Below are 22,167 nucleotides of genomic sequence, written 5' to 3'. Positions count from 1 at the left end.
GCTAACCTTTGGAAACCTTTTCTGATGGTTGCAGGCAGCACTTCCTATTTCAGTATGGACCGGTTTGAAGATGTATCAGACAGTGAAGTGGATCATGCTTTCTTTGACAGTGATTTTGAGGAAGAGAAAAAGAAAGCTGAAGAAAATGGTAAATGTATAGAGAAAGAAGGTACAAAGGCAGATCTTACAGACCCTGATTTGCTTTCAAGTACAAAGGATGCAAATTGTGGTGAGGAAGAAAGTGAAGAAAAGCAGGAAGATTTGAAGAAGGATCAGTCCCTAGAAAATAGCACCGATCATCTTGGAGACGCTTCATCTTTGTCACTTTCCCCAGTTGCAGAGAATGCAGGTACATCTGGAACAACATCTGCAGCAAGTAGGGGAACACAGGAGAATGTTCCTGCTGGAATCCCCAAAATAGTTAAAGAAGGTGAAGAAGATTATTACACAGATGAAGAAGATAGTAGTGATGATGGCAAAGAACAGAAGGTTAGACCAAAGTCAGCTAAGCAGCCAAACACCATAAAAAAGGCTAGCAAGAAGTGTACAAATATCAGCTCCTCCTCCTCTTCTTCCTCCTCCTCTTCTTCCTCATCCTCATCCTCAAGCTCAGATACAGATTGTTCTGATACAGATTCCGATAGCTGTTTGTCAGATTCATCTCATTCTTCCTCAAAGAGGAATGCTTGTAGGAATACTCTTCTGTCTCCAAAACAAAAATTCAAGTCTGCAATGAAATTGGCAGGAGGAAAACCAAAGCTCGGTGACTACTTGGAGGAGTCTGAAGACACAGTGACGGATGTAACACCTCTGTCAACTCCAGACATCAGTCCTATCCAGTCTTTTGAACTTGCAGCATCAAATGATAAGAAACTAAAAATAAAAAGACAAGAAAATGTGAACCGAGAATTATATGGTAATTTTGAAGAATTTAAGTACAACACAGAATTTGGAAAAGTTATGAGGGTGGGAAATCCAATCTTACATCTGTGTTTTTCTCATTAGATTCCGAGTTTGATCGCAGATATAGTCGAAAAGTCTTGCACGATGCCATGGACCTGAATCATCTTTTGAAAGGTGATTTTAAAACTTTCTTTTTATAAAGTGTATGTGCGGTGTTGAGAGCAATATAGAATTGTGGTCGGATACTAGAGTATGAGGCTTTCTCGTGCCACAGGTGTTCTTAAAATTGGTTTGCGATTAAGCTGTGTAAACAGTACTGATTCTACAGTGGAAAGAAGAAACGTGTGTGAGCGTGTGTTGGTATGCATACACCTAGAAGAAAGAAGAAACTGGTAGGGCAAATGCCTAAATAAAACTTCCTGTTTTAACGCAATGCATAATAAAACTGCATATGTATTTTGAGAAGTCAAGGTTTACTGGACTTTGCCACAATTTACTACCTAAATTAAAAGGCCAACCTTCCTGATAAAATGCTGGATTATTGACCTTTAAAATTAAAAGGCAACCTGGAACTACATTGCATGATAAATAGTATTCATATATTTAAACTTCGGGTACATTTTTGATGGAACAGAATTATTTCACCTTTTTTTCTTCTGAACTAAGTGTCTGCCTTCTAAAAGAACTCCTTAAAGTTGAGTAAAGGTATTTTAAAGAGAAAAATAACAGATAATCTTTAAAAAAAACAGAGTGGTTGCTTGTTGCCAATAGATTTTAAAAAATCTTAATAATGAGGTGTGAGAGAGAGAACTTGGTATCTCTTTCACTGCATTTATTGCAAACCTTCACTGTATGGGGTGAGAATGCACCGCACAATCTCCTGTGTGTATTACAAGGTCTATGCGTTGCTTTTGTGCATGTTTTCAGTAGTAAAATCTATAGCATCAAAGAGGCTTGGATCAATAAATGTGCTGATCTCCAACGAGGAAAGGTTGTTACAGTCTAAGTCTGTACACCAAGTTTCAAACCACTTCAAACTGTTTGCTCTATGGCGGTAGGTCTGGCATGACTAAAACTGTGCATGTTGCCTTTCTTCACTTTGCCAGACTGAGCCTAGAGTGAGTAAGGATCCAAAATACGTTGTATGCATCAATTAACTTTCCTATGAGTAGAAATGAGGATTTTACTTGTATGGAAATGCTTCTGATGGTAAGTAAAGGAGAGCTAGCCATCACAAAAGAGCTGATTCTCATCTCCGACAGTCCTTGTCCTCCAGTAACTCTTTCATATCAGAAGAGGCTCCAAGCACTTGTCAGAACATCATGTTAGAAAAGTTGTTGCTAGGCAATTGAAATTATGATGTCCTATGTCTTTATTTGTTCCCTGATAGCAAGGAGCTATTTAATAACTGGTGATTAGGGATGAGATGAATCCTTCCATAAAGCAAATGGGTATTATGGCTCAGAATAAGTGTTCTCAGGGATGAATCTCGTTTTGGAGGCGCAGGAGTTTTTTCTCCAAACTGAAAACCAATTCTAAATAGCAATAATAAAGATTGAGTAATGAGAAGTAGAATTCATATAGTCTGGCAGCTAATGTTCCTGATTAACATGCATATTACTCCCAAGTGCCTCTCTAAATTGGCAAGTACAACATAACTTAATTACTTCGGGTATTTTGAAGTTTAAATGGAGCAGCATTATTGATGGTGGAAAGTAACTAGTCTGGATAAATAGGAGCTAATCTTATTCTGAGTTATTGCTTCCAGGTTTTTCCATACTCATTAAAAAAAAAAGTGCAAATTGTTCCCCCCTTCCCCTGTCTGTGTGAAACATTCATCAGAACTGCACAGGCGTGAGCAGTGCTTCAAAGGAGAACAGTATAAGCCCAGACCTGAGTGCACGAAAGGGTGTTTAAATGATCATCGGCAAGTCTCAGATTTGGTTTTAAAGTACAATACTCATCCTGTAATCTGTACTGATGAAGCTTTTAGTTTAAAGTATTTGTCAAACACGCTTGTAATACAGCTGGGCCTAAGCGTTTACGGCAGTGTTATGAATTTAATTTCCCAAGGTCCCCAGAAACTTGCAGAATGTCAGTGTGATCTGTTACTGTGTTGTTTCTAGGGGGCGTGCAGTGATTGATTTTGTGCAATTCTCTGCAGTGATTATGTGAACGTTTGGGAAGACTGGAATCTCTTGTATTGAAGAACAAGAACAAAGGAAGGGAAGAAATCTGTTAAAAGTGCATGGTGTTCCAAGTTTTGGACTAGAGTGAGAGGCTGGTTGTTTTTATTAAGCAGCGAGGTAGTTTGTGTATTTTAGAATTCATTTGAAGCATTCACGAAGAATGTTGTAATTAAATGAAAAAGGAGCTGAAATAGCTTTTCCTCTATACTATATGCCTGTGATATGTATTTGTGCTCAGGCTGCAAACGATTCGTTTTTATAAGCATTTAAAAAGAATCAAATTTAGATTAAAAAAAATTTATCATGCCTTAACATCTCCTAAAGCAATGCTTGTTCTTGAGAGAAGCTAAATTTGAAGTTATGCTATCCTGAATAATTTAAAATCTCACAAATAACATAATTTTAGTTGGAAATTTCACCGTGTCCTTGCTGTATATTTGCGCTTTGAATGCTTTTTAGGTGGGTATTGCTGTGCAGCTTTATCACTGGGGTTAGAAATACTCTTTAGTGACCAGAACTCTGAACAAGAGCTTGATAGATAGGCAGTGACACTTGCTTACTCCATCTGGAAGTTGTCGTTTTACGTGTGCTGTTCCTGGAGTGGGCATTACCTGCAGCTTGCTGTACAGCCTTCTGTGCACCCTATGGAAAATAACTGAACTAGTTTTAATCACACTAGCAGAAATCTACTTGGGAAGCAGTAGCTAGGGGCAGAGTGAGGATTATGCTTGAAAACTGGACAGCAGCAGGTTCTGCATGTTGGTACAGACAAATAAAGCATAGGAAGGTAGCCCTTATGTCAGCATTTACTAGACAGGAGTCGAGCCCTGTTTCGAAGGAAGAAGTACAACAAAATGTGCAGTTCTCAGAACCTACAGGTTGTATGGCTGTATTGGCCATGTTGTTCAAGTTACTGGACTTGGTGATTACTTACTAATTATCTCTGCATTATGCATAAATTCTTGGGTTTATCTGTGCTACTGTTTTGGTAGCTGTGAACGGCTGAATTGTTTAATTGTTCTTGCTAGTGGTTCATGAAAATCACTTGCTGTTTGGGTAGTGTGCTTATTTGAAATGTATATAAATGTTCAGTAGATGATGCTCAAATCCTCTCATTTTTACAGACATACAAGTCCATGTTTAGGAGGCTTATGTTAGTTCATTGCAATGCTAAGACTGATGTCATGTAGCTGTTACCATTATGGGATGCAAGAACTGTTGTAGCACTGTGGAGTCAGACAGCCACACTGCTTAGGAATCTAACTATCTTACCAGCATGGTAAGCTATGCACAATTTCAGTTACTCAAGGTTAGTAGGGTTTATGCCTTACAGATCTCTCCTCAGGTTTTACCTCTTTTTTTTTTTCCTCCACTTGCATGGAAAAAATATAGGTGTGATTATAATTTTTCAGGTAGAAATACAGTTCTTCAGTTGCTTCATGATGTTACATACATTTTTGTATGTAATTCTTTTGTGAGTCAATGCTGTTTCCACTTTGCTAAAAACCTTGAAGATCTTTCAGACAATTAAAATAGTAACTAACTCAGAGCAATATTCAAAACCCATAATAATAAATGTCAGAGTTATCTCCTCTGCTATGCTCTTCAGTAATCTGAAGACAAAAAGAGAATTAAATATGCCAATGCAAAGAAATAGATTGTCAAAAATTGGTTTTGGAGTTGCTTTCATAAAGCACCATGTTAGAAAGCTGGGAATGAAAAAAATGGAAAATTTTCTAATGCTGTTTTGCTTGATCCTATGTTTTGATCCAATGTCCCATGTAATTTTGAGGAATTGAGGTTATGCAGATAAAGAGATGGGTTAAGCATGCAAGTGTGAACTAAGTGTTTATCCATTTCCATCCTGTTATGCTACAGCCTTGCTTTCTGTCTTCAGACAGGTCGCTCGGTTTCTGTAGTTGAGAACAGAGTTATATGCTAAAAACGCTGTATCTGTCTGAATTTATGTTGGGTGTCAATAGAGTAGCAGTGGGATTGCCAAGGTATATAGAGTGCTGAAGAATTCAGCACTTCTTGTTTTCTTCTCTGTAAAATGGGGTTGATACCTGCTTATTTTACAGAAGTGTCTGTGAGAATTAGTCTGTAAATCCATGGTATTAGCTATTATTAACTTGAGGAGGTGGTGTGATGGGGTAAGTAGGACAATGGGCCACAGGTTGAAGACCTGAATTCTATCCTTGAAGCTCTCACTGACCTGTGTGCTCTCTGACAAATCTTTTTACATCTCTTGTGCCTTAGATTTTTCTATTATAAAATAAGAGTTCACATGGTGAAAAGCACTGTGATATAAGTATCATTATTATAAATGTAAAAGGTCTGTGTTTCTGAATAAAATCTGTTGTAGAAAACTGAATTGCAGCTTCGCCTGAACATGTAGCAATTGCTTTAAATTGTCACTCAAGAAACAGAATAAGGTTTTATGGCTGAAATTTTTTCCTCTTTGGGACTTGCCATCTGTGTGCTCATTCATGCTGAACTAGTATATTTGTAGAGTAACTGTTATACAATATCTAAATTTAAAGATGACTCTTAAATATATATACATATACATAACACCCAAACTCTACAGTTGACCTGAATATGTATAGCTTTTTCACTAAGTTTTGTTTAGTTTGTATGGTCATAGTTTGAACTAACTGTGTGTGTATGTGTATACATATACGTCTTTTTCACAGGTCAGGTAACTTATGTTGAGGTAGAAGAGCAATTAGCAGTTTATTCTTGTATCTAGAGTTTGAAAACATTGAAAATCTTTAAAATTGTGAAGAGATCCAGGCATTCCCAACATCTATAAGAAAATGCATAATTTTTGGGGGGAAGAAAATAATTCTGCACCTGTGAAGTCTCTGTTGTCTTTTTTGTGACATCAGGAAATAACCAGCAGCCCTATTTAGGCATGATTTTTTCAAGAGGAAAATTTATACTTGGAAAGCACATTCTTTTCTTAAAAAAAAAAAAAAAGGCAAATCACAAATTCTCCAAAATCCTTTTTAGAGGCTTCTGTGACATGAAATAACAGATATTCTAGGAAATATTTCTTTAGAGGTAATGCAGGAAAATTGTTTCAGGTTGAAACTATTAGACACTTAGGAACTGTGATTGAATCCATTTGTATGTTTCAGATGTGTTACAGGTGTGGTAGTGGAGCAATATCAAACAAAACACCAGGCAAACTCCAAAGTGTAAAAGCACTGAAGCCGTTTCATGCACTTTCCTCTATTGGGGTTGCAACAGATAACCGAAACAAGCATGATTTTAATTTTAGCCTTAATGCCATTAGGACAACTGTATCAGCCTGTCCTAATGCATTTGATTTGCTAATTATCAGTTGTATTTTATGTAAGGTTTGTCCTTTCTCACTCTGCAAGGTCGTTTCAATGCTTACAGATTGAAAGCAATAAACAGCTTGTTCATTGCTTAAAAGAAAGTCGGATGTCTCTCCATGGAAACCAGGGTTCATAGAAATCCTGTGAATACCAGAGAATTTTCTTTTCCTGCTTACCAGTAAGTGAGAAGTAGAACTGCAGACTGTGCAAGTCTTTATGCAAATGATGCTGCTTGTTTACCTCCCTCCCCCAAATTATTGATTTATGGTCTGGCTGCCAATCAAGTGATAAGTAGGGATTTAGTTAAATGACTTATTACCCACTGATGGAGCATGAGGCTACAGGTAAATCATATTTAACTGTTCAAAGACTTACAAACTCTTTAAAACCTTAAAATACAACCTTAAGCTGAAGTGTTGCCTCATGTTGTCATTGGCCACTGCAAAAATAGATAAACCATTCAAACTTCGGTAACTTTGGGAGTAGTGCAATCTCTTACTGATGATCAGAAGTTCTAGGGTCAGAAGCCTCATTCTGGACTGTAGAAATAGTGTCACCCCCTGCTTCAGGAAGACCTGCAGAACCTTTTGCTTGCGGCTTTTTAAGTTGATACTGCCGTTTATTTGAGCATTGTTTAAGGAGTAGGGATTTCATCAGTGTTCCCTGCCTTCTCCTTGTTTTGTTAGGAACAAGCACTGTAGTATGAGTGATCCTCCTCCAGTGACACAGAATGCATTCTGTTGCTTGGCTTTGGTCTACCAAACTGAAAACCCCTCGTGTTGCACAGTTCCTAAGGGGGTCAGTGGTGCCTTTGCTGTCCTACAGAAAAGGTTATGGGTAGGCTTCAGTCAGTTAAGGTTTGTTTTGGAGCAGTGTTTGCAGCTTAAATTCTTCTTAGTGTAGATATTAGCTAAGTAAAATGCAACTAGAATTAATTAACTTAGCAGCTTGAACATCAAACCAGCCGCTTCAGATGTGTCCTATGATCCAGTGCCTTGGTGTGTTGCAGCGCTGTTGCTGCGAAGAGCAACTTGTGAAATTTCAGATGTGGTTCTTCTTTAGGCCATACCGAAAACTGACTATAAAAAGAGCAGTTGAGGAACTGAAGAAACTATTGAGGAACTTGAGAGTTTTAGATTGATCTTTTCACCCCATCCACTTGAAGAAAACTTGCTGCTTTTGGTGCAAAATTAATGAGTCTTCTGTAATTAAACAATGTTCAAGAGATTAGTTACTGGGGTTTGGCAGTTGTCTTCTCAGGCTTCACTGAATAACTTCCCGGTCTCTTTTCTGCCTGGTGTGAGTGGGAAAGGCTTCTTTATAGCGAGGTGATAAAAAGTGTGGATGAAGGACTTCAGGAGGAAAATATATTGAAAGTAGTAAGACTTAGGAAAGGCTGAGAAAAGGAGCAAAAAAGAAAGAGGTGAATGGAAGAAGAGAAGTCTCTGTGTTGGGGGGATGTGACTGAAGAAGCTGGAAGGTGAGAGTAAACTTAGTCAGTAAAATCTTGTCATGTTTTACTCATAAAAAGTAGTATCCAGTAGAGCCGTGCATGGAAGGGTACACAGATCCCTACTCACACTAAGCGTTTCTGGTAACTACCGGTGGTGTTCAGTGCTGCAGAAGTTGCATACCACTGCCCTCTAGATCTGAGTGACAGAGTGTCGCAGTGCTGGTTGAGCCCTGCCTATAGCAGTCACTGCAGGGCTGCTTGAATCAGTATTTCTAAAACCATTTCCCTTTCTCCTCAATGCTGGTCAGTAAAAGTGTTTGTTCCATGTCGCTGCTCTGGTTTTTGGTGTGTGTGTTTTGGTTTGGTTTTTTTTTTTTTTTTAATCGCAGCTGACAGGGGTTTTCCAGAAAAATGAACAATTCAAAAGATAAGTAGTTACCTCGGTGCTTATTTATCTCAAAGCATTTTTAATCTGTGTTTACTGGGTGTAGTTCATAGCTGCATTGTATAAGAGTATACACTCTACACCAAAGTATAGCCATCTACCTTAAGGAGAATGAAAACAATCCTGTACCAGTGAAGACACGCAGCCTGTATTTCTAATTAAAAATACCTTCATTCTGAATGCCACTGCTTTAAATGGAACTTGACTAGTTCACACCCTTCACAGAAAGAAAAGAGCTGTTTGGAATTGCACTGACAGTTACTCAGAAGCTTCGATGTCTCCTGTAAGAGACTGCGTCAGCAGTAGCACTGGTGCCACAAAGCTAGGTCAAGGCTTCAGCTGAACTGTTCTTTGCCACAACCTGATTTCCACTCTTACATATGGTGTGCAGTCTTGTTTAAGCTGTGAGATGCTAGGGATGTAAGGCAAAAGATTAAATTACCTTTCATGGCTTCATAATAAGACAGTTATCAATTATGTAATGTGATATGCAATAAATAACATCTTCAGATGATTATTCAAATTACTTTCTTCCAACTGTGTTCTGCAGTGCTAGTTTTCATGGCCCCATAAGGGTATATTTAATTATTTTGTACTGAGAAGTACACTGCAGCTTGATGTTACTGTGTGAATTGTGAGTCTCTAGTTACTTTCTGTGCATTTCTTTGTCCCTTGTAGGTGTATCCAGATGAGTCTCATCCCAGGTTTGTCTCCTCAAATGGTGTTGATGGCTGTATTAGTTTTCTCTTGACAATAACTAAATTGTGAAGATGCTTTTTAAGATATTTACACTTTATTAACCTATTGATTGACATGCTTAATCTGCAGTATTTTGCATTGTGATTTGGTTTTGAGGTGACTTGCATCTTCTCTTGACAAATGAAAACAATATCTGCTAATGTGGACAACCTCACAGTTAGAGCTGATTGTGGGCAGTTCTTGCCTAGATTGTCCAATGTCCTGATGGTACCAAGTTCCAGGGGGATTTTGAAATTCATGAGCTCTTTGAATTTTAAGTTCTAGGTAGTGTTTCTAAATTTCTTAAGGACAGGAGCAATATTTTCTTGCATCACCTCTGGAATAAACTCCGTTGAGATACTGCAAGAAAGATTGAATTTCACTTTGTTTTGAAGTAAGAACATGCTCATAATTCACTGAGGTTTTTAAGTGGCTAAAGGCAGTCTCAGACATCCCTTGCCAAAAAATTGCTGATGTGGAAGTGTTTGCTGAGCAAATACTACTGCATGCTTCTGTGTGTATATATATATTTCATTTTTCTCTCTCTGCTTTTCTCAAAGCTGCTGTCTTGGATGCTTGTTGTGCTTGTTTGGGGCTGTGAGGGGTATCTTCTGGAGGAACGTGGGTAATAGCTTGAGTAAGGCTTCCTCGTCTGTCTCAGCTCTGAGAGTCTGTTTGATCTTACCTGGTGCTGCTGTTCCTGCAGTGTAGATAATGCGATGGTTTGATGGCGTAATACCATGGTGGTGAAGCTCTTAAAACAGTTGCCAGAAGATCTACTGCAGAGCTTTAGAAAGCAAAGGCTTAGAAATAGGTCAACAGCAAAGCTCCAGTGGAACTATAATAAACGTTGTGGGCTCTGGCTGAGAAAGAAGTTTCCCAGTTGTTATCTTATCTTGCAATTATGCAAGTCGGTCTTGCTGTGTGTATTTGTGTGCATTCTTTCTTCTTTTGTCTTTGAAACCTCATATCCTGGTTTAATATGTTGTGGTTTTTTTTTTTTTTTTTTACTGTTTAAATTGCCAGACCCCAGTCACTTTTTTCTTCTGTTATATATGCTCACTCATTTCTCTCTATCTACTAAATTTAATTTTCATCTTTCCCTTTGTGATTCCTGCACCAACATGATGCAGGATTGTCGCAGGAGCAGAGGATCAACGAAGTAACTTCAGGAGATGCCTTTTGTGTCTCTGAGTGTCAGTGCTTCCTGCGTGTCAGTTTTCTGTCTGAAACATCATTTCTATTGAGACAGATATTTTGGCTATCTTTTGGAGCAAAGTTTCAATCTCTTTCTATGTGCAAACATCTAAGTACTAATTTATAGTTTAATTCTTGCTTCTGTAAGTTATTTCTAGCCCTGGCTGTCTGAAGCTGTGTTTTTCTATTGCTTGGAAAACTCTGATGCTTATATTGGTGCTGCAAGCAATACCACTGTGGTGATGTTAAGTGTTGCTTTTATGCTGTATAACAGTAGCCTTATTGGCATATATATTTAAAATATATGTATATATAATTGCCTATGCTGATTGCTGGTACCATAGTAACTACAGTAAAAATATTTGAGGATGAAAGGCTGAGCATATTGTGTCAGTGTAGAAGTTGGGCAAAGATACTGGTAAAGGTAGTGATCGGGGTGGTCAGGGTCAAAGGGGAGAGGGATCAGGAATACTGACCATGCATATAATGCAGATTTATATTCTGATTTCTAAAGAACAGATGTATTCTACACAAGTCCTTAGGGAATGCCTGTGTGCATATTGCTCAGCTCATTGCATTTGTTCAATTCCTCTGCGTTACTGGTCATAAATGGGGGGGAAGGGGATTCCTTGTGAGCAGGAAGCAGATGGGTTTTATCTCAGGCCAAACTTAGACTTGATTTTTGTGGTGAAACGTCTGTAAAATCAATGTACTGAGGACAATGAAGCATCCCTGGAAAACTGTGGAATGCATAAGTCTGGAATTCAGGCAGGAGTAGATAAAATCTACCTTGTTTTTTCAGGTCTGAAAATAAACACTAATAATTTGTTTGGGTTGGTTTTTTTTTTTAATCTGAGTATTTTACCTTTTGCCATTTTAAAGCTTTCCTACAGTTGGAGAAAAAAGAACAAAAACTAACCATCGATCAGCCCTCTAAAGGAATAAGGAAAAATTATTCTTTCACAAACGAAGAAGTAAGACGGATTGACCGGGAAAACCAAAGGTTGCTGAAAGAACTATCCAGGCAGTCTGCAAAGCCAAGAAGAAGTACCACGTTGAAGAAGTCAGCTGTACCGCCTCCAAAATTGTACCACAGTGCCCTCAACAGGCAAAAGGAGCAGCAAAGAATTGAAAGGGAAAACCTGGTAAGTTTTGAATGAACTACTGCTAAGTACTTAAAAAAAACAGGTAAGGCAGCACTTGGAGCTTTACCGCAGTGAGTCTGCAATGAATGTCCATTGCTATGCTGTTTGCATGATTGTTCATCCTTTGTGGGGAGGGGAATGAGGCTTTTTTCAGATGAAAATAGATTTTACTTTGAGCTTGCTCTACTCCAGTATCATTCATTTTAAGAGCAACAATCATTATTGTTAACATGCTTATTACTTTGGACAGTAGTCCACAGCCTGCTTCGTGCATCATGATTACTAGTCTCTCAAGAACAGGCTTGCAGAAACGAAAGCAATCTATATGATGGCATCAAACCCATTATATTTGAAATGGAGGCTGTGTCGTTCTTATGACATATGAATGTCAATTTTAGTTTTTTTAGACTAATTTCATAGATAACCCTCTCTTTCAATGTTTGTAGCGCTCTGCTTGTCGAAGTATTTGAATAATGGCAATCACAATAACTTTAGTGGAAGACAAATTCAGACTTAAGGATATTGTCAGAGTTGTCAAATAACAAAAATAATACTGGTTTGAATAAGATATTTTAAGTGATTGAAGTGTAGTACAAATAATGACATTTTCATATCTCCTAGTTATTCATTAGTGTGTTTGAAAAGGAGATAAAATATCGTTAAAATATTTGCAAAATTTATAGTGGAATTAATTTATTCACTTTGTTCTTCTGTGTAAGTGTAGGTTAGAATTTCCTTTGTGCACATAGACTTTCTCCATGCTAAATCTGTATCTCTATTTGACCAATTCGGGAAAATCCATTAGGTTTTAGCTCTTCCAACTTTCAAATATCTAGATTCTTAAAACTTTTCCAAGTAGGAAACTTTTTCCCCAGATCCACTAGGTTACAGTTGACCAGAAGAACATTATACTTCACAGTATATATTCCACAGCATTTGGCATAAATGCTTGTTACAGACCTGTGATACTTCTCATTGCCACGGGAAGAAATGTTTTCAGGATTTGGTGGTTCAAGTTGGTAGGAGGGCTTTCTTCATGTGCTGTGGGCTGGGGTTTTTTGGTTTATCTCAAATGTTGAAGGCAGGACTCGCTCTTCCACGTGAACCTTGATAGGTATTCTTAGGCTGTGGGAAGGAAGTGCTGTGTCAGTCACTTAGGATCTAATTGCAGTGTGCTGTAACAATAGATGATTCCTGTAACATGAATGTATATGATATTTTACAACACATTTCTGTTTACCCAAAGCCGTGAACCTTTTCTCTTTTAACACATGGCAGTGTTTTGTCCAAGAATGTCTTGTCTTTGCAGCCTTTGGATCAAAAATCCATCAAAGCTGAACACACATAGTCACTTTGCATGTGGCAGTTTTAGTACATGTTAGAGATGAACGGTGGTTGCTTGTAGCCTAAGAAGTCATGCCTTTCATCTACTTACTCATTTATGCTTTAGTTGTCAGCTCATGTTGCTGACGACAACATGTTTGACATCAGAGTCATTCCTTAGGATTTACATTTGGACGTCATGCTATTTTAGACTACAGAAATACTTGGTTTATTCTTTCCCCCAAACTCAGGATGATACATTCTGCTCTTCTTTCCGGAAGAGTGATTCATCAGTACAGCTCTTCTGTTTTGTTTAACACTGCTATCATTTTGGGGCAATTTCTAGTTCTATTCTGTTTGAAGTGCGTGTGCACCTCAAACATCCCAGTTGTAATGTATTGATTTTTCTAGCACTACCTTTTGTGATTACAAGTATGACACGCTTTTCTCAGAGGCTGTAAATGAAAGAGCTGCCCTACCCTGCCCATTGATGAGGGTTTTTGCTTTATATACCTAAAAGTATGTGCTTTATGAACCTGTTGTTTTCTTCTGGTCAGCAGCTTTATTCACCGTTATAGATTGAAGAGCTGGAATTCCATGGAACTTCCTTATCAATTTTTCTTCTGTTACTTGGTGGGAGTTTTTTTCCTTATACAAGGCCTGAGGTACTGCATACAGGATATGCTGCTTGATACACCTTTGTGAAATGTTTGTTGGAGAAGGAGGCAGGGGTTTGTAAATAATTCAAGAATAGGAATCTACTGCAGTAGTCTGTACAGGTGGTCAAAGAGTTTTGATGCAGGGTTTTCTTTTGTTTGGTTGTGGGGTTTTTTTCCCTCTTGGCTTACAGCTTTTATAATTTCATGTCCTGAGGCTTACGTCTTGTCTAGGGAAAACTTTCACTTGTTCCTGTTCACTGTGTTGACTGTTATCAGAAAGAAACCTTGATTTCTGGTGCAGGTATTTGGCATCAGAGGTGATGCAGGGAGAGTAATTCAAATATTAAGAAGCTAGAGGAATCTAAACTTTTGGTGCTCTCTAGCTTTGTGAAAGGGTGCAAGGAGTTAACAGGGAACATATGCTGCCCTCACAGGCTCTGCTAGAAAGACCTGTGATGGAATAGAAAAGGTGCCTTGCACTGAAGAACAGTAGTTACAACGTAGTGATTAGGAACTTCAGAAGAAAGCACAGTTAACAAAATAGGTCGCTGTTAAAACTCATGTCAGAATTTTGTACTTGCCACTTTTGACTGTGCTCTTTAAGTAGAGCCTGCTTTTGGTTGTTCATCTGAACTCACCAGCCCAGAGTGCATCTCTTGCCGATAGAGAATGCTGCTGATTCAGAAAACATTCTACTCTTCTATTGAAGGATACTCCTAACCCCATCTCCTCTCCAGTGGAAAGGGACATAAGTGTAACTGATGTGTTACTGTTCTCCCATATCTGCATATATGTGTCTCTACCTGTACTGACATATTACTTATACTGGCAGAAATAGTAATTAAGGTATAGAACTTCATAGATGAGAAACTACACCCCATTTAAACTTTTAATGGTTAATTGAGTGATGCAAAAATCTATGCTGGTGTGTACAGGTTAGTATTTGGGGACCTTGAAATACAGATTTGCAGCCACCACACCATTCTTCAGTCACTTAATCTAAACCTAGAAGTAATTCATATCTGTGTGTTTGCGTTTTTGTTGTTTGGGTGTTGGGTTTTTTAATCTTGACTAGAATTTTGGTGTTGGATGACGTTTGAGCTAAGCTGCTGTGTTCAGCCAAGATCCTAGGGAACAAGTGGCCTTGTAAGTTCACACTGGAAGAGCTCAGCAGGTGTCGGACAGCAGTTCTCAAACCTCAGGGGGATGAGGGTGTTCTCCTTTTCTGTGGATATTTGGTCTTTCCATGCATCCCTACGTGTTATTCCTACCCCATGCCATTATGACTCACTGCACGTAACACTCCATGTTGTTAATTCTTCTACCTCATACTCCCTCAAAATGTACCCTAAGCCCCAACAGATCTAACTCTGATTCCAGCTCCTGTATAGTCACCCTCCCACACAAATTTAAAAAAAAAAGAAATTCCCTTACTGTATTTTTCAGCAAGGGCTCTCTCTCTTTCTCTTCTTCCCACCATGGTTCCCTGAGCTGTCTGTGCTGCAGATGTCATTAATGCTTCTCCCCACCTCTTAGAATCACAGAATGGTTTGGGTTGGAAGGGACCTTAAAGACCGTCCAGTTCCAACCCCCTGCCATGGGCAGGGACACCTTCCACTAGACCACGTTGCTCCAAGCCTCATCCAGCCTGGCCTTGAACACTTCCAGGGATGGGGCATCCACAGCTTCTCTGGGCAACCTGTCCCAGTGCCTCTCCACCCTCTCCAGGAAGAACTTCCTGATATCCAATCTAGACCTCCCCACTTTCAATTTAAACCCGTTCCCCCTTGTCCTGTCACTACAGGCCCTTGTAAAAAGTCCCCCCCAGCTTCCTTGTAGCCCCTTCAGGCACTGGAAGGGGCTCTAAGGTCTCCCCGGAGCCTTCTCTTCTCCAGGCTGAACAAGCCCAACTCCCCCAGCCTGTCCCCATGGCAGAGGTCATAGAGATGACTTGCTCTAGTCATCATGGCCTATACCAGTACAGAGATCCTTCAGCCAAACTGTTGCCCTTCTCTTGCAGCCTGGACTGCCTTTGTCCTGCTGGGAAACCGGAACCTCCCTTAGAAATTCAAGTGCTGCTATAAATGAATGTATAATTTGTTTGTCTCTGCTCGATTTAGCGGTGCTGTGGGGAGAAAAGGGCAGGGGAGGGGATAAAAACTGCTTAATTGGCAGATTCAAGGGAAGTTTTGATTATTTTGCATAATGCTCAGTTTTGTGGGATTTTTTTAGTACTCTTAGCCTGCTTTCCTTGTGGTGATGGCAGCCACACGTAAACTTGAGAGCTGTTAAGAGGACTTTCTGTAGATTGAAGAACTTCAAGAGTGTTTTGTCAGGTTAGAGCTAATTAATGGAAGTTGCAGTCAAAGGAAATTTATAGGTACTTGTATTGATAAGAACAGAAAGCTGTCCTTGAATGCACTGTTGTCAGCTTCCCCCTCCCCCACCTGGATCCTGCAAAAGGACAGTGTGGTCACTAACATCAGTGACATTAGAGGAGGCATAATATAAATAAATTGGAACAGCTGTTAAGGCACACTAGTCAGCTGGGTAGGATTCAAAGGGGGTGAAACTGAAGCCTTAATGCATTTAAAAAGCAAAGTAAACCACGAAAAAGTAACGCTTGGTACCCTCTCTCTGCTCCCCGTTTAGGAGTGCTGTGTTTTCAGCGCATTTTTCTTCCTTTTTCAACACAGCTGCAGAAAAGTGTGTCCTGATTTTTTTTTTTTTCCTTTCCTTTTTCTGACAGGGACTATTAGAATTTGCTTTAGTGCTCTCCTGATATGGCCAGAATTGAATTAGCAGCATTTATCTTGGCCCACTGTGTAGCAGCGATCGTTTGACACAGTGTCGAGTTCCTTTGTTCTCCAGTTGATGACAACCTGATGTTTCCTTCTGTCATTGACAGTATGTACTTTAGTGTCTTTATAGACATTAGTCTATGTCCAGATGCCTAGATTTCTAAACACTCATCCCAATCATAGAATCACAGCATGGTTTGGGTTGCAAGGGACCTTAAAGATCGTCCAGTTCCAACCCCTCTGCCATGGGCAGGGACACCTTCCACTAGACCAGGTTGCTCAAAGCCTCATCCAGCCTGCCCTTGAACACTTCCAGGGATGGGGCATCCACAGCTTCCCTGGGCAACCTGTTCCAGTGCCTCACCACCTTCTCCGGGAAGGATTTCTTCCTGATATCCAATCTAAACCTCCCCACTTTCAATTTAAACCAATTCCCCCTTGTCCTGTCACTACAGGCCCTTGTCAAAAGTCCCCCCCAGCTTCCTTGTAGGCCTCTTCAGGTAAGCTGAGGGGACTTTTTACACTCCTAGAAGTCCATGCAGGAACACCTGTGATTATTTTTTTTTAATATATTATTATTCTACTTTTATTGTAAACTCTGTATTGTATTAAAGAAGATAGGGGAAATAGAATCCTGGGGAGGCTTTTGCCAAGCTGGGGGGTCATCTATGATACGATATTATATATGTATTGAGTTTGAATCAAGAGCTCTGAGGAGCTACAGTGCAGTTTAGAGCAATTAATGACATTCCTGCCATTAGTGTTCGTTATTTGTTTATTTATTTATTTATTCCTTAAACCTGATCAAGAACATATATTTAGTTCTGAACACCTGGATTTTGGTATGGGATCTGATTGTTTGGTCATTAAGATCAGTGATAAAATTTCTGTTTACCTTAGTGGTGCAGTATAAAGGCTGCAGACAATTAGCACCTCAAAAGATCAGGGCAAGTGGCAGTGTTCTCCAGTCTGTTTCTCAAAAGGAGAACATAATGGAAGAAATAAGAGATTTATAGATATAACTGAAAAAGAGCATTTGTCCAAGGTACTTGTACCAGTGTACAAGGTAGCTCCTCAGTTAAGGACCTCAAGTTTGTAGGGTTGGTAATAAAACCATGAGAATCGGATTAGTTCCGGGTCACAGATTAGTAGGTCAGGACTGCCATCTCTGTGCGTTGATGAGTTCATTTCTGTACGCAGCAGGCTGTTCTCCAAAGTGCAAAATTCATGACCGCAAGTAGCGTCTAAGTTAACGTGCCCTTGGTACAATTCGCAGCAGAGGGCAAGGGAGCCACAGGAACTGTTCTCTCAATCCCTGCAGGAGCTTTTCTTAGAACACTTCTGCACCACGGAATCTGTGTCTGCCCTTTCCATAGCTCAGGGCTGTATCGGGTCCAGTGTTAACCCATTCAAAAAGTAGTATTTTGGTACTGAGGGAGGTCCCTTTTTTTGCTTTAGTAATGGGGACTTGATACGTGTCAAAATACAGGCATAAGAGCAAAAGCAGAGAATTTTATCTGAACGAGAATAAAGCAGATTTATATATAAAATACTGCATTTTCAGACTCAAGCTTGAAATTTCTGCAGTGTGAAAGCATGCACGTTCTCTGGGGCGTTTACAGTCGGAGTGCAGGCTCGAAACACACTCGACTCTCATAGGGAAGTCGCTCCTACAGTTTACCTGATCCATTTGTGCTGGAACTGAATATATTGAAAGCTTCCATTTTTAATATGGAAGGTAAATAAGTGATCTCTGCAAGTCTAACTGTACGTAGCTGTATTAGGAGATGCGGATGAAGCCGGGAGTAGAACGCTGGATGTAACACTTACAGACGAGTCTACCGGTTCGTGTTCTGCAGCTGGCTTTATGAAGAGCTATTTCTAGCTGAAGTCCTTCCTTTGACTTTTGCTTACTTAGGTATTTCCACTTGACGATGGACTGACTGGCACTGGATGCAAGCGCTTGTGACATGTTACAGCTGAGCCAAAACCACTTGTCCTTTCTCTTGTGCGCTCTGCAGGTTTCCAGTGCCCATGCATAAACTACCAAGAGTTTGTAGATTCCTGTTACAGCTAGGCAATGACAACAGACATCCTGTGAATACTATACTGTTTCCTAAGTCACCTTCTCTAATTTTTTATCATTATTCTAATACAAATATAATCTAATCAGTTCCTGATTGTATGAAATAATCATTCTTCCTCCACTCCCAAAGTGCAGTTTAATGGCTATACAGACAGATTCTTGACTTCTGCCATATAAGTATGCATCTAGACAATACATCCTTATTATCAGAGGTATTTTTAGTACTTTGGAGACTTGTGTAATTGCAGTTTGCGCTGTCTCTCATAGGATGCATGTCATAACCCTGACCAGCGACGGTTGGGTCATTGCCAGATGTTTGTAGGCTGTCAAATGAATTAGTTATGGAGGGAGTATATAGATCTAGGCAAGGCAAGCACTGGAAGGCAAAATATATTAAAAATGTGAAGTTGTTAATTGGAAGTTGCATGTAGCTGGGTACTGCCGAATTTGTCCTGCCATCAGGTTCTATTTTAGAATCTGGAAATTTCTTAAACCAATAAACCCTGTTTCAAGTAGAAGTAGTTATGCACAACGGGACACTACCTGTATCTTACAAGTACTATATAAGTAACTGTTCTCATTTAATGCTTGCTATGTGATTGCCAGGGTTAATTTCAACAAGAGGAAACAATATCTATAGCAATTTCAACTAGAATCACGCAAAATTACAGTATGGATAAAACAAATAGCAAACACATCAATGGGATGTTTTCTTTGTGACCTAACTTTCACAGACTTGAGGTCTGTAATTTTCTCTGGGGATCCTGTAGGGCAATGTAGAATGGTCTAGGTATGTTTGCAAAGCAAAGAATAAAAAAAAAACCCAAACCCAATGCCTCATTGTTCTGGAAATTTAGAAGAGAGGAGTAACCAAAGGTAGGAGTGCAGCCCATCTTCCCATCACCTTTACTGTCACCAAACAGATGTGTTGTTTCAAGTTACCATAAAGTACGGAGAACTATGGGGTACTCAAGATGTACTCAACACAGAACTGATGATATGTATGGGATAGTTGCTCTTTGTGTCATCTTGCAACACTGAGAGAAGAACTGCATGTGAGCAGAATCACCTACGCTGGTCACCAGTGAAGCAGTTTGTGTTATGCAGTGATAAAAAATTGGGGGGTTTTTTGCAGTTCAAATAAAAATCAGTGTGTTTTTTAGCTTCAGTTTTTTTAGCTTCTTGTTCATTATTTCTTGTTCTTGATGATATCTTTCTTCTAAACTAAGGCTTTCCTGAAAAGACTGGAAGCAGTGAAACCGACAGCTGGTATGAGGCGTTCTGAACAACTGATGGACTATCAGCGCCAGATGAGTTATCTAAGTTCTTCACCTTCTGTAAGAAGAGGAAAATCTGCTTTCAGCCAGCTGAGTCCCTCGAGTAAGTGCTTCGGAGTTGCTCATTCTTGCATTCCTTTGCATGTGTTTATCTTTTTATAATTCAGAATTGTGAAGCACTTACCATCCTAAATTTTTAATAAGTTATCTCGTTAATAATTTTTTCCAAGAAGGTCAAAAAAAAATCCCTGTTGTAAGGAAGTATTTCTCATTTTGACAGTAACCTTTATTGAAAGAAGAAAAGAAGAGACAGGCAAACAAAAACCCTGAAGAAGGTTCAAATTCTCATTCATAAAATGTAAATCTACTGATAGTAGCCTTGTTTCTCTTAGGAATTGTGTGTGTAATATTGGAAAGTAGATCCTGTGTCCCCATAGTGCCATACATGTCAGGTTAAAAGAACCACAGCAGTATGGCATCGCCTTGAATTCTTTGTCCTGACCATTTACAAACAACTCAATGTTTTGGGTTTGTATTAAACTTGCTGTAAATTTGGATGGGTTTTTTTTCTGAAAACTGTGATAACGAGTGTTGCAGTACTAATATAACGTGACGTTTTCTGTTGTGTAAGCGTTCTCACTCTTGTGTGTGTGTGTTAACAGGAGGCACTTCAAGAGCATCCGCTGTACCAAGTACAGTGAGCCAGAGGAACGAAAAACCCGTGTGCGATTCAGCCAGTGGGGCGTTACAGAGACCTAAACCCACTAACGTTCGTGCTGCTTGGTTATAAGTGCGTTCTTTGCCTTGCATTCTGAAACGATCCCCAGACTTCTATTTTTAGTGCTTTTGTAAATTCTCTGTGCAAAGTATTTTCTGCATTGTTCAGTGATTAAAGTGCATTGCATCTGGTATAATTGCTTCTCAAATGGTTTTGAGTGAAGACTTTCACTTCAGTCAGTGTTTTCCATGACAGGAACAACTTATGAAAGAGAGAGAGGTATTTAAATAGGTAAGTTAAATTGTAACTCTCAAAACGTAAGTGGAATTTGTGTCCGTAACACGAAAGGACAGAATTGCTGCACTATAGACACAAGATGTAATAAAAATCTTAAAAATAATATTTTAATATATTGCATTAAGTTCATAAGCATATTCCTAATTCCTAGACCATCCTTGCTTTTCATCCCAGCTTTAGGTAAGACTTCTGACCTTCGTGGGTCATGTTCTTAGGACTGAAAGAATCTTTGACCAGCAGCACGAAAGGGTGGAAAGCAGATGGTGTGTTTCTGCCCGCTTACCGAGAATGCTGAGGCTGCAGAAGATGTTCTGCCACTCTTGCACTGCGGGTGTGGAACTTCTGTTTTGTACCCGAGGCTGTGTCTCTTCCAGATTTAAAAGAATTTTGGAAGTTGCATGGGGACCGTTGTGTAGGAAAGAAGCACCTGACGCTATTTGAGTAAGAGTAGACCCTGAAGAGAACAACAATGTCAGATTCATGCGGAACACGAGTGAGTTCTAGTTACTTCTCAAGCTAGAGAACACTAAGCAAGGGAAATATTTCATGGCCGTGCTTTTGCAGGTCCTGGCCCTTCTCGGTGGGGAGATTCAAACTCGAGCTGCAGCTAAGTTTAACATCTCATTTTGAGAGTGACTACTAACCAAGAGTAAAGAGAAAATCTTGTTATGCTTCCTAACCTGTTTTTTACTGTCGCCTTCACACCGAATATTTGTAGCAGTGTCAGATAAGCTTCCATCCATTTACCAGGGGACCAGAATTTAATGGAATTGGTCATTGCAAATAGTAGGTGGTAGGCTTTATTTCTATACATAAAGGTGACCTTTCAGTGAGCTTATTTTGCAGGACTGTAGTTATAAAGAGCATAAATTTTGCTGCCACTCTCCATGGATATTGCTGGAACCCTGCTTGCTTCCCCAGCTTTTTCCTAGGAGAGATACAGGAAATATGTGTTATGCATAGAGACAAAACACCAGCTGCTGGCTTCCCTGTGAAAAGGGAAGTTTGTTCTTCTTTGCTTGTGCTTGGATGAGGATTTAGGCTTTCAGGTATTCTGCGGTGTAACAAACTTTTTACTTGGTCCTGTGTGATAGTTTGGCAGAGCTTCTGCACCTGGTGCCCTGCGGGTCAAATCTAGCTGTTTGACAATATTTGAACTTTTAAGCAGCATTGTGGCAAACGGATTTTTATTGCAATTGTTATTCATTGATAGGGTCTAAGGATTTTTTGGCATAGTGCTGCTGTATTTATTTGTACTGTTGTGCTAATTGAAATTATTCACTATTTAAAGATTTTTGTCCTTGAGTGTGAATACTGGGGTCACAGTTTAAATACTTTGAATGTTCTTTTTTTTTTTTGTGAAGGAATTCATGAAACAGATTACTTTTAATCGCTTCATCTTATTTTATTTAACTTTGGTATGAAAGACTGTCGATTTTGTATGTCACTTTTGTAAAGCATAAATAAAATATTTAACATTAATTGTTGGTCATGGCAGTGGCTTCTTTCAGAATTTGATAATTGGTTCTGAAGTGCAAAGGAGGTCTTGGGAGAAGCGTTTTGCACTACGTGTAGTGCAGGAAAATGCA

General features: G+C 39.3%; 1 protein-coding gene across 1 annotated transcript; it reads left to right on the top strand.

The window, feature by feature from the left end:
• The first annotated feature begins 54 nt into the window (after positions 1-54).
• CFAP97 (cilia and flagella associated protein 97) lies at positions 55-20,353 on the top strand. The gene is made up of 5 exons (XM_010148462.1): positions 55-916; positions 1,006-1,077; positions 11,155-11,417; positions 19,516-19,666; positions 20,226-20,353. The coding sequence occupies exons 1-5, from the start codon at positions 55-57 to the stop codon at positions 20,351-20,353; spliced, it is 1,476 nt and encodes a 491-aa protein (XP_010146764.1).
• The last annotated feature ends 1,814 nt before the right edge of the window (positions 20,354-22,167 follow it).

Source organism: Eurypyga helias, unplaced genomic scaffold, assembly GCF_000690775.1.
Source record: "Eurypyga helias isolate BGI_N326 unplaced genomic scaffold, ASM69077v1 scaffold9843, whole genome shotgun sequence".
NCBI classification, from domain to species: domain Eukaryota; kingdom Metazoa; phylum Chordata; class Aves; order Eurypygiformes; family Eurypygidae; genus Eurypyga; species Eurypyga helias.
The sequence above is the reverse complement of the archived record's forward strand: the minus strand, read 5'-3'. Positions and strand labels throughout refer to the sequence as shown.